The following is a 12732-nucleotide window of genomic DNA, read 5'->3' on the forward strand; positions in this document are numbered from 1 at the left end:
CCACTAGCATGACCAGGAACAGAGGTCCTGCAACCCCCAGCTCCCCCAATACCCAACTAGTTGGGCTCCATTTGTTTACTTACCCTGCCGGGGCCCTCTCTTCCGTCGGAATGCTGCCCCTGACTGCAGAGCTTCTAGAAGACTGTCCATCACACCTGTCTCATCCCCCTCTGTGATGGACAAAGACAGAGGTGTAAATTTTTCAGCCAGACCAGCATAGCAAATGTCAAGGTGCACATGAATTGCATGGCTGCGTATGGCTTTCCCCACCCCCTGCACACTGACAAGCCTCAGACCCATGTTTACTTGTGTTGGTTTAAAAACTGCCTGAGGACTCCCTGCTATTAGTGTAAAACCTGAGGTGTTTGTTACAGTATCATCCTATCCACATTAACCAAGACCAGCACACAGACTCCTAACATTAACTCCAAGATCTGAGTAAGCAGAGATCATGGTCATAAATCAAAAGGTAGCTATGCAAAGTGACCATGTCTGCTATCCTAGTACCTGGGAGGTAGAAGCAGGAAGATGTGGAGTTTGAAGCTAGCCTGGGCTAAGTAGGAAGAATTGTGTGTGGGGTGGGGGTGGGGATGGGGGAACAACTATTATAACTATTATCAATCTCAGTGTTTCACTCCAATCCTCATTAAGGACTGAGGGCTTGGGCTTCAGGAAGGTTAAAGGAAGAGAGCTCACTGGTCAAGACTGAATTTCATGTTACTACTGCTTCCAGTGGTTGCACCTTCCTGAAGATAGCTCTGCATGTGACAGCTGAAAGCAACCAGGCTGGAATGCAAAGAGTTAATGTAGAATCCCAGTTCTAGCCAGGCTCAGTTTCCATGGCAACAGCTCAGGATAGTGAAATCTGAAACTGAAATCCCAAGGAGCTGGTTGGCTACTAGCTGAAGACTAGGGTTCATTACTCCCAGCGCCATCTGCTGTCTAAACATCACCAGTGCAGCTGACCTATATTCAATTTCATTTGCTTGACCCAGGCCCTTAGAATAGGGTAAGGTCCACTACGCCACCTGCTGGCTGGGTTATAGCCCTTATCCCAGATGTCATTTGGACTCCAACTTGCTCCCATTCCATCTTATAGAAAGGGTAAAGCCCTGGAGGCCCGGGGAGAAAAGGGAGGGAAATGAAGAACACTTGGTATAAATGTTAACAGTTTTATGGGAACAAAGTTGGTGGCTTAAATACAACTAAGATAAAGGCAAGAAACTACTCTCAAGGTCTCTGAGAGCAAACCATGTCAGTCTTTACTGCTTCTGCTCAGCAAATTTTTAAGACTTGACAGATTCAAGAACTCCCCACTTTCAGAGGCTTACGGGGCTCACAGCTCTTAGCTCAGGGCCATGTGTAACATACGCTGCATTCACTGTATTTCCGCTGCCCAAAGGAGTAGTGGGGGGCAGGGACTCCTCAGCAGGAAAGAAGCAGAGACAGGAAACAGAGGGCCAGTAATTGAGACCATATGCTCGAACAAAGACATGTTTCTGCTGGAGAAAGAGTGGCCAGCTTTTCACCCCCTTCTAGAAGTTCAATCCATTTATGATCTCAGACGTGCATACAACATTCTATGAGGTAACAGGAACAGCATATTGGTGAAATAAGGGGAAAGGAGAGCTACTACAAGATGGGAGGAGTCAGGGAAACAGTTTGGAAACCCAAAATATTTAGCAGCAGGAATGAGAACAGTCAGGGAACGGTTTTTTGACAGGCAGAAGTGAGGAGTTAAGTGTGGCAGCAATTCTCAATCACGAGGATAATAAGACATAATCCAAGAGCCAGCAAAAGAGAGAAAGAGGAAACCACATTAAAATCCAGCACCGAGGTTTGGAGGCAGAAGGCTGCCAAAAGCCATTTACTAAGAGCTACATTTAGGCCTGAGAACCCAGACAGAGAACCTCCGGTGCCCTTCCCACTGCTCACCTGCATTCATGTCTATGAGCTGCTCCCGCTTCTGCTGCTTCTCCAGTCGCTCTTTTTCTGCCTTCTCCTTGGCTAGTTTTGCTCTCCGCATCTTTTCTTCTGTTTCCCGGCGCTTCTGGTTCTCCTTGACTGCTTGCTAGAGAAGGGGAAAGGAGACCAAATGGAGGACATGTGAAAACATGTAAACCTACCAGGAATCATCAGGAACCCCAGGAATATTAGCAGTTCACCCTTGCTCACCAAAAACATATTCCTAAAGTTGTGAAGATCCATAAAGAATTCTTCTACAGACAACTTCTTAGGGTCAAAGACGAAGTAGTCCCCTAGCTCCTTATAGAGGGTCTCCATGTTGGAATGCATCATCCGTAGCTTGTTATACTGTTCCTGAGCATCTTTCACAAAGCTGTGCAGCCAGGGAGTCAAGGATCAAGACCAAGAGGCAGACCCATGCTGGGGATACTGATGTGCACACCTTTAATCCCAGCAGAGGCAGGGGGATCTCTGAATGCTCAAGCCAATGTGGTTAACAGAGAGAGCTCCAGGACAGCCAGAGCTACACAGAGAAACCCTGTAGTGAAAATCCAACCAACCAACCAACCAAACAAACAAACAAACAAAAACAAACAATAACAACAAAAACCAAGAAGAAACAGACCCAGGTCAAAAACAAAAACTAAAGAAACAGGCCCAGGTCAGAGAACCATTCGAGGCACGGAATATACGGGGTATACCATATAGTCCTGTTCATGACACAGAACAGAAGCACCATAAGTATTGGTAAGAAGACAGTGGCAAACCATAAGCTATAGCTTACCCATAATAACATAGAAGTTACATGGATTATATAGAAACAAGGCTGAGACATGAGAAAATGCTATGCAATGCAGTTTTGGTGTAAAATAAACAATGAGGTGTAAATCAGAAGATGGTGGCGGTTATCTCTGTGGAAGGGTGTCTCCGTGACAGAAATAGGGAACAGAGTAGAGACACGGACTTTTAGAGTAGGTAGGTGTGTTTATAACAGGAACAAGACATAATAGGCACTTGGAGACTTGTAGTTTACCTCTACAATAAGCTTAAAAACTATGTATTTAGTGAAAGAAAGAAAATTCAGAGGTAAAAACTGAATGGTGCTGTCATCCTTCTCATTCCCCTGGAGACCCAAGTCCTCCAAGAAAGGATATAGTCATCTTCTCAACAAACTTGTCCTTTTCGTCTGTGGCAGCTGGGAAATTCTGAACATCACGTTCCACATCGGCGATCTGTTTCTTCATCTGATCTAAGTTCTTCTGCAAGTTCTCTGCAGAGACTGGGAGCCAGACAGAAGAGCTTACTGAGCAGTCAGATAGTCTCTTAGCCTCACCGTCAGCCACCCTGCTTAGTTAGGTCCCTCCCTTATCTTCTCTAGGGATGCCCCACTAGCCTGTGACACTCCTGACTCACACGCTGGTTCTGGCCTTCGAAGTAAAAGCTTGAGTACTTGCTAACTGAACTTCCAACCTTCACCCACTGTACAATATTAACAGAAGCAGACTTCATTTAATTTAAAAAGAACCCATGGGATCCCTGAGATCTTGGTCTCATTTATTTCAGGTTAACAGAATTTCGGAAGGAGATACAGGTAGGAACACAGAAGCTGGGTAGAGCTCTGTCCTACTTTAACCCGGTGTTTTGTGTAGTTTCGGGTAGTAAGGCCACTGCTGACAGAAGCTGTGGACCAGGACCAGGGAGGGAAGACCAAGACCAAGAAGCAGACCCATGCTTAGCATGGGTGATGCACACCTCTGATCCCAGCACCCAGGAGGCAGAGGCAGGGGCAGAGGCAGGTTGATCTCTGAGTGTTGGAAGCCAGCCTGGTCTACAAAGTGAGCTCCAGGACAGCCAGAGCTACATAGAGAAACCCTGTCTTGAATGGAGTATCTTATTTCTTTTTCCATGTAGAGACTTTCATGGCTCAGGACCATCTTCTTTTTTAGAAAAAAATTTCAAATTATATTTATTTATTTGTGTGTGTGTGTGTGTGTGTGTGTGTGTGTGTGTGTGTGTGTGTAGACAACTTGTCTCTCCTTCCACTATGTTGGTCCCGGGGACTGAAGGGTTGGAAACAGAAGTCTCTACCCACCTCGGCCATCTTGCTGGCCCAGAACCACCTTCTAGCTTTGTCCTACACTGCCTTACCTCTGCTGGCTTTCTCTACGTGGGCAAGCTCATCAGGAAACTTGAGGACTTCGGGGTGGTCATTCTCACATAACTCAGCCAAGAAATGCAACAGAGTCATCTTCTGATCTGTAGACTTGGTGTCTCGAAGCTTGTGGGGAGAGGAGAAATCATTAGTCTAGACTTGCCTCAAACCACCTTAGGCCAATACTGGGCTCAAGTGGCCTTTTCTCTGTCCTCCTGTCTAACCCCATGGTTCACCTTACAAAGGAAGCTGATATTGAAGCCAAAAGCACCAGCGTTCCTGGAGCCCGCATTCATATAGTTTCCAACAAGTAGTGTGAGCTCCAGGAGACTAGAGAAGTTCTCACTCTTACGCAGCTCTTCACATGCAGCAGTGACAGACACAATCTCTGGCTTGATGTTCTCAACTTGCTCACTGAACTGCAGCTTGAAAAGGATGGCATTGAGGCGAGGCCGAAGACGGGGCACTGTGCCCATCTAGTGAGGAAGAAAAGAAATTCCATTACGGAGCTAATGGAGAGAGACATCAAAAAAAGGTAACAGGTTGATCATCCTCTGGGAGATCAGAGCTCCAAAGCGAGGGGTGGGATCTGATTGACTAAAAGATTCAAAACAGGTTAAGAGGCAAGGAGCAAGCGACCAGACAGGTCTCCAGAGGGAAGAGAAAGAGGGATTGTAAAGTGTGACTGCTCCAGGCCTTACTCACCACCACGCCAAACTGCTCTGACTCAGCCAGATCATCATACTCGTCCTTGAGTTCAGAGAGCATTTTTAACTGCTCTGGTTCTGGCATCTGTTTAATGAGGTTCTGGAAAAGAGAGTAAATGCTGTGTGAGGTAGGGAGCCTTAGTGTCATGACTGTGACTCCAAGTCCCACACTCTGCCCAGTGACAACGAAGGCGGTGTGGGGGTGGGGCAGCGTGTAAGGTGGGGGGACTCCTCAGTCTTTTAAGATCTAGCAGAACCTCCTTGCTGCTTACCTGGATCATAGACTCTGTGAGAACAGCCTCATTCACCTCCAGGATAACGTTCTTAATCTCTTGATAGGGCATACGGAATGAACCCAAAAAGATTGCTGCCAGAGAATGAGATAAAAACATAGCTTCTTCTCATCTTCCCCCCCATTTGAGACCATCCTGAAAGCCCACTCTGCCCAGCTAGTTGAAATCCGAGCCCGAGTTCAGAGATAGAATTTCTATTGTCGGCCGTTCCCACACACAAACTACACTATGTCACACAGCACGAATGAGCTCAGCATACTCAACAAACAACATGACTGTGCTCACAGGAATCTTAGAACCACTCACGTGGGGTAGATCCCCTCTCCCACAAAGCTGCCATTGCCTTACCCCACCCCACCCCCACTAGAGCTAAGGACCAAACCCAGGGCTTGTGTTTGTGAGGCAATCCCCAACCAGACCTGCTCGTTCTTAAAATGGCCAAGTTCCACTTCTAAGAAACACACCCTTGTCCTTCCAATTCCCTCATGTCATAATCTGACTCTTCGGTATTATCAAGAGTCCTCTGTTGGAGCTGGAGAGATGGCTCAGTGGTTAATACTGGCTACTCTTGTAGAAGGCTGTTGGCTGCAAACCCAAAGATCTGCCTCCTGAGTGTGTATTACCATGGCCAGCTCTTTTTGTTTGTTTGTTTGTTTGTTTTTCGAGACAGGGTTTCTCTGTTTAGCCCTGGCTGTCCTGGAATTCACTCTGTAGACCAGGCTGGCCTCGAACTCAGAGATCTGCCTGCCTCTGCCTCCCAAGTGCTGGGATTAAAGACATGCGCCACCACCACCCAAACATGTTTTTATTTTATGTGAGTACACCATAGCTGCCTTCAGACACCCCAGAAGAGGGAGTCACATCTCGATATGGGTGGTTGTTACCCACCATGTTGTTTCTGGAATTAGAACTCAGGAGCTTTGGAAGAGCAATCAGTGCTCTTAACCACTGGGCCATCTCTTCAGCCCTAAAGATTAGTTAGTTGGGCAGTGGTTTCATGGCTAGCTCTTAAGGTGACCCCAATATCCTTCTCCTTCAGCATATGCAGTCAAGTCTATCTTAAGAACCTTCTTTGACCCAATGTTCCCTTTCCTATCCAGCATTCTGAAAGCACAGATATCTATTTTTCACTTCTAGAACGTTCATTTATCCTGTGGTCACAAAGCCAATGAAAAGGCGGCAGTCAGTAAGTGCATGCTATAAGGTTCTATCCTGCCATCCGTGACTCAGATCTACTGGCCACTCTGTCCTGGGTGAGCGTGCCCTGCTCAGCATGTTGGTTTCCACCTTGCAGAGTGATCAGCACTCAAGTGTCACCATCCTTCATCTCCTCAACCACTGGGTCCCAGGATTCTGTCTTTCTATCCTGTGCCTTGCTTTTCGTCCCCATCACCTTAGCCTTAGGTACTGATCATCTCTCATTGGTTTAAAGCAGTAAACCAATGGTTTGGTCGGCCTCATCTTCCTCCCGACTCTTCTCCTACTCAGGAAACTAAGCCTGAAAATCATGCATTCCAAAGATGACACGGGGCTGTAACAATCACTTTCCTGACTAAAAATCTCCGCAGTCACTTCTACACTGTAGCGATCTACAGTTTCCAGACTGGATCTTGTGTTTGCTGCAAATGGGCTCAGTTCTTTTCTTCACTTAGCTCCTTCTAGACAGGTCCTCAAACCTGATTTAACAGCATCTTCTTGAGAACACTCCTGGTATTGTCCTTCAACACTCCCCATGTGGCATGCGTGCGTGCCTACGTGCGTACAAGCTTACTGCCAGTGCTGGCCGACATATTCTAGCACAGACTTATGGCTGCAGCTACCTTCAGCTACTGTTCTGTTTTCCTTTCTGTCCTCTCTAGACACATAAGTCAGGAGAACAGGAGCTGTCCAGCTGGCTGTGTATTCTCAGGGTCAAACAGGCATCCAGTTGGCCTCCTAGTCTGCCCGACCCTAAACAATCTAATTCCATGTTCTCCTCACCTAGTTCCAGGGAACTGAAGCAGGGCTAGGGATGTGCTAGGCTGCTGCTCCGCTGCTAAATGACACCCAACCCCTCAACTCCTTGGCTTTTTCCCTTTCATTTTACACAGAGTGAACACAGATTTATTAAGGAAAGGTGAGAACTTTCATGAGTGGGAGTGGTCATAAGGGAGAAATAATGACCCTGATTCCTTTCTAAACCATTTCCTACTTTAATATCATCCCCACTGGGAAACAGAATGGACTGGATCATAGTCTTTCTTCTACCGTTTTCTAAAATAACAATTATGTTATGTTCCTAGGCCCACTCTTAGGAACAGAGATTAACATTACTTTAGTCTCTATAAGAGATTTCTAACTACCAATACCTATGAATATTAATCAAAGTTATATAGTCAGGAATAATAAAAACTATGCTTGCTTCTTTCTGAACCATATATTACAGCTGGGACGACAGAGATCAGCATGGTCCTGTGCAAGAAGGACACACACAACTTAATTTTTAGTGTGAAATTGTTAACCCTAAAGCTGAATTTAAATAAAAATTTAGATAAATCTGTAGTTAATTTAACCCCCCACCCCCACCCCACCTCCCAAGACAGGGTCTCACTACATTGCTCTGGCTGTCCTGGAACTCACTATAGATCAGGTTGGCCTCAAACTCACAGAGATCCACCTGTCTCTGCCTCCCAAATGCTGGAAATAAAGGTATGCACCATCATGCCTGATTTATATAAAAGCTTAAAGCAAGGGGGGAGAGAGAGAGAGAGAGACAGAGACAGAGACAGAGACAGAGACAGAGACAGACAGAGAGAGAGAGAGATGGGGGGAGGGAGGGAGGACAATGTTAAGACCCACTGTCTTGCTGTGTCTCTGACTGTACCTATGGGTATATGAACTTGCTATGTCACTGACTATACCTATGGGTATATAAACTTGCCTTGTCTCTGACTATACCTATGGGTATATAAACTTGCTATGTCACTGACTATACCTATGGGTATACAAACTTGCTGTGTCACTGACTGTGCCGATGGGTATATAAACTTGCTGTGTCACTGACTGTGCTGATGGGTATATGAACTTGCTGTGTCACTGACTGTACCTATAGGTAGATGAACTTGCTGTGTCACTGACTATACCTATGGGTATACAAACTTGCTTGGGTGACTTTGACCAAGTCATAACATTTAAACTTTACTTTTCTCATGTGGAAAAATGAAGATGGTAACTGTAAGATTATGAAGGAGCTTATGCATGTACTTTTTCATTTATATAACACATGACGAGTACATATCTAATAGAGCTGGTCACGTGCCAGACTCTTAGTTATTAACCAAAAAATTAATATCTGTATGACTCAGTATAAAGGAGGTACAGTTATAGTTGAAATGAACAAGAAGAAAGAAACCATTGATCCTGACCACAAAACAGACAATAACTATACACTCTAGTATATAAGCTGCCACAATAAAATGAGCATGTGAAGACTCTCCAACCTGAGAATGTCCCACTAATCAGGATTCTCAGTCAGGTGGCAAGCCAGAACATAAGAAATGTGGCATCAAATGCTCAACTCTGACAGGTACAAGATTCACCTCACTTGAAATAATTGTAGTTTTAACTGAAGCCACAATAGCAGCTCATTACTTATTAGAAAGCAGAAGGATGCCCTGAGGCTGAGGCTGAGGCTGGAACCCTGTGCTACACTTCCTGCTGACACAAGAGAAGTAGAATTTTGAAAGAAGTCTTCCGGCAAGGTGGTACCCAACCCTAGCATGAGGACTGCCAGTTCAAGGGCAGCCAAGCTCCATAGCAAAGCCACATCTCACCTCCCTCCCCGACCCCCCCCCAAGCCCTCAGTAAAATAAAACAAATAAGGGAACTCCAAGGTTAAAACCTGAGACTGCCTCCTCTTAGCTCTAAACTAGACACACCCCTAAACCCTTCACCTGCTTGCTCAACATAAAGCCGGTACTTGCTACCCCACAATGCTACTGAAGGAGATACTGGAGCCTCACCATGCCCTGCCTGGCACAAAACAGAACCTTAACAAGAGGAGCTTCACACGAGGACCTTGGACTCAGGGACATAAGTTCCTACAGGAACAGATTCACAGTGTTGGCCACCGCGGTCACGAGAAGTACTCACAGAGATTCTGGGCTGTCTTTGAATCCAGCACTTTCAGCTCTTTTACTTTCTTCTTTTGAACAGATTTCTTTTCTTCTCCACCTTCTTGATCCTTCTTGGCTAGTGAGGGAAATTAGAAAAACATGGTTAAGGATAAGCCACCTTTGCACATTACTGACTCACAACTGTCCTGGCAGAATGGCCACTCTATCCTCTCTGTTTTAACTGTACTCCTTCAAAGCTAATCTCATTAGTCACTCTTTGATATCTCCTTTTCATTTCTTCAATAGTCAGTAATGCTTTTCCTCCTACAGAACTACCTACAGGGAGCAGCTAACTCTGTGAAGAAAGAGGAAATATTTTAGGTATTGTAAGCTACATGGTCTGTCTTAATTTTAAAAAACTTATTTATTTTTACTTTATAGCATTTTTGCTTCCACATCTGTCTGTGCACCATGTGTGTGCACTGCCTGACGTTTGAAAATGGTGTCAGATCCTCTGGAGCTGGAGTTACAGAAACTGCCACGTGGGAACTGGGAATCGAACCCAGGTCACCTTGACGAACAGCCAGTGCTCTTAACTGCTGACTCATCTCTCCAGCTACACATCACATTTCAACTTTTCAGTTCCACTACTACAGCATGATATAGCATTTATATAGTATGCCAGTATATAAATAAGTGGCATGGCTGTGTTCCAATAAAACTTCGTTCAAAAACACTGTGATTGATGCAGCATTCTAACCCCTATGCTAAGAGTCTTCTCCAGTTAGTTACCTTTTTGTGCCCACTAAAAAGCTTCATTACCTTTCAAAGTTCACCTTGAACATGGCTCTCCCTATAAAAATGTTTTTAATTTCTCCAACTCCTATGACCTCTTAGTCACTGATGAATTTGAACAAAACCAGGAGTAACAGCCCTCTCCTGCCATGGTCCTCTTCACTATTAGAGCAGTATTTCACCCCTGTCCACTAAATCTTCTCCAGTAAATGTATTCACTCTGCTTTGATAAAAACAATTTTCACTCTATTTGTAATCTGTACTTTATTCATATTTTCTCAATGTTTCCTAACATCTGAGTACTATGCTGATCTTTAAAGTCTATGTTCCTTTAAGCGGGGATGGAGATTTTCTCATCTCATTTCAAAATCTCATCTTGATTCTGAGCTTCAAGGATATAGGCAAACTATTTCATTGCTATTTCTTCAACAGCTAACTATAGCAAAATTGACTAAAAATGACCAGCTTTGAAGGGGGCTGAACAGAAAGCACAGAAAAGATGAAAAGGACCACACTGGATAGACATAACTGTAGCAGGCTATCATACACTGCAGCAAAGAAACTGTCCTGGGTAGATATAACTGCATAATATAAAGTGGTATCAGCTTTTAGCCATATAAAAATAGCTCTGAAAGTCAAGAAACTAACAAAATCAATTGCTTCTGAGTAGAGGGATGGGATATCTGACCTCAAGACTGAGAGAATGCCTTTGAACACAACCTCCTTTTTAATCGTTTTTTTTTTTTTTTTTTTTTTTTTTTTTTTTTTTTTTTCGAGACAGGGTTTCTCTGTGTAGTCCTGGCTGTCCTGGAACTCACTCTGTAGACCAGGCTTGTCTCAAACTCAGAAATCCACCTGCCTCTGCCTCCCAAGTGCTGGGACTAAAGGCGTGCGCCACCACCGCCTGGCCCTTTTTGAGACAAGATCTCACTAAATAACTCTGGCTGACCAGAACTCTTACTCTGTAGATCAGACCAGCCTCAAACTTTAACCAATCCTCCTGCCTCTGCCTTCCAAATAGTAAGATTACAGGCACTATAATATATATTAGTGTAAAATACCTGGCTAGTATAACATAAGCCATTTTTATACCGTTTGATAGTTAGATCACATATAAAATATTATATATGGTAAAAATAATAAAATCAAAACAACAATCAAGTTATATGACAAAAGGCACACAAAACTATTAGAAAGTCATCCTTGGGCTGGGTAAGCAGGTCAGTAGAGCACAATGCCCAGTACTGCAGGGGAAAATGCCATTCATCCCTTTGGCCTAGCAGTTCCAATTTAAGAAATGAAAATACTAAACATTTGAAGATTCATTACTTAACTTGTGACAGGTTGCATTGGGCAATGGAAATAAGACAAATTAACAAAACTAAGATTGTGAAGTGAAACAGACTAAGTGTGCCAATAAATGAGATATTATGTGAGATGACAATATGTGTTGTGAAAATCAAGCAGGGAAGAGACTCAGAGGTTTGGCAGGGAGACTGATGAGAACCTTAGGTGAGTAGTTGGGGAATGGCTTACTGAAAAGAAGACATTTGGATAAAGACCATTAGAAGTTATGGGAATGACCCTATGTCAGCTAACCTCAGTTGTCAACTTGCTTACATCTGAAATCAACAAAAATCCAAGCAGCTAGGCATGACTGTGAGGGATTTTCTTTTCTTTTTCCTTATCCCCATCCCCTTCCCTTTTTGGTTTTCTTTCTTTCTTTCTTTCTTTCTTTTTTTTTTTTTTTGAGACAGTCTTGGCTGTCTTGGAACTCACTCTGTAGACCAAGGTGGCCTCAAACTCAGAGATCCACTTACCTCTGCCTCCTGAGTGCTGGGATTAAAGGCACATACTAACATGCCCATATAAAAAAAGGTTTACATTCTATATTCCTAATCTTTTACGTGTAGGGATCTATGTAATTTGATATATATGCCATGTAAGTGCTACAAAGTCAACAAATTATAGTAGCATAAAGCTAAAATAGTGAATCTGTGGGAATATGTCAAGTGACTAAAGAAATGGAAGAAATTTGTAAGTAGGTGTTTAGAGTACTGAAACCAACTCAGATCAATGAAAAGAGGATAGTCTACTTCAGAGACTGATTAACTTTTGCTTAAAGTACTGGATGGTACGCTGGTTAGTTTTATGTCAACTTGACACAAGCAAGAAGCTAGAGTCATTTCAGAAAAGGAAATCTCAGTTGAGAAAAATGCCCCCACTAGATGGTCAAGCCTGTGGTGCATTTTCTTGACTGATGTTTGGTGTGACAGAGCTCAGCTCACTGTGGGCAGTGCCATCCTTGGGCTGATGGTCCTGAGTGCTATGAGAAAGCAGACTAAGCAAGCCGTGAGGAGCAATAAATGCTCCTTCCTAGCTTCCCCTCGGTGATGGACTGACAAGCCGGGAGATAAAATAAGCCCTTTTCCTCCCGAGTTTGGTCATGGTGTTTCATCACGTCAGGAGAAAGCCTAACTATGGCAGATGAGAAATAATTCAGGGTAGCACATCTACTCAGTTCTGCTGGTAAAATATGAAGGTTGCCACTCACAATGACTATTTAAATAGATTGCTGTGATCCAACAAAACCTTCTCAATAAGTTAGGCTGGTACAATTGCTGATTCCTAATCTAATCCACAGTGCTGCAACAACCAGCTCTCCACTTGAACAATTAAAGAAAAAGAGGGCACATATTTGAGAGAGATCAAGGCAGGAACACACA

At 44.0% G+C, this 12732-nt stretch overlaps 1 protein-coding gene across 3 annotated transcripts in view; it reads right to left on the bottom strand.

Moving 5' to 3' along the window:
* The window catches only part of Diaph1 (diaphanous related formin 1), a 94355-nt gene that overhangs the window by 6508 nt on the left and 75115 nt on the right, over window positions 1–12732 (bottom strand). For all 3 annotated transcript variants that reach the window (XM_031365475.1, XM_031365474.1, XM_031365476.1), the window contains 9 exons: window positions 9249–9347; window positions 5097–5191; window positions 4823–4924; window positions 4354–4593; window positions 4114–4243; window positions 3120–3244; window positions 2176–2340; window positions 1936–2071; window positions 84–170 (listed from right to left, as the gene is read on the bottom strand). In XM_031365475.1, coding sequence (XP_031221335.1) covers window positions 84–170; window positions 1936–2071; window positions 2176–2340; window positions 3120–3244; window positions 4114–4243; window positions 4354–4593; window positions 4823–4924; window positions 5097–5191; window positions 9249–9347 — 1179 coding nt within the window. The remainder of the gene's footprint in view (window positions 1–83; window positions 171–1935; window positions 2072–2175; window positions 2341–3119; window positions 3245–4113; window positions 4244–4353; window positions 4594–4822; window positions 4925–5096; window positions 5192–9248; window positions 9348–12732) is intronic.

The sequence above is a fragment of the Mastomys coucha genome, unplaced genomic scaffold (assembly GCF_008632895.1).
Source record: "Mastomys coucha isolate ucsf_1 unplaced genomic scaffold, UCSF_Mcou_1 pScaffold13, whole genome shotgun sequence".
Lineage (NCBI taxonomy): Eukaryota > Metazoa > Chordata > Mammalia > Rodentia > Muridae > Mastomys > Mastomys coucha.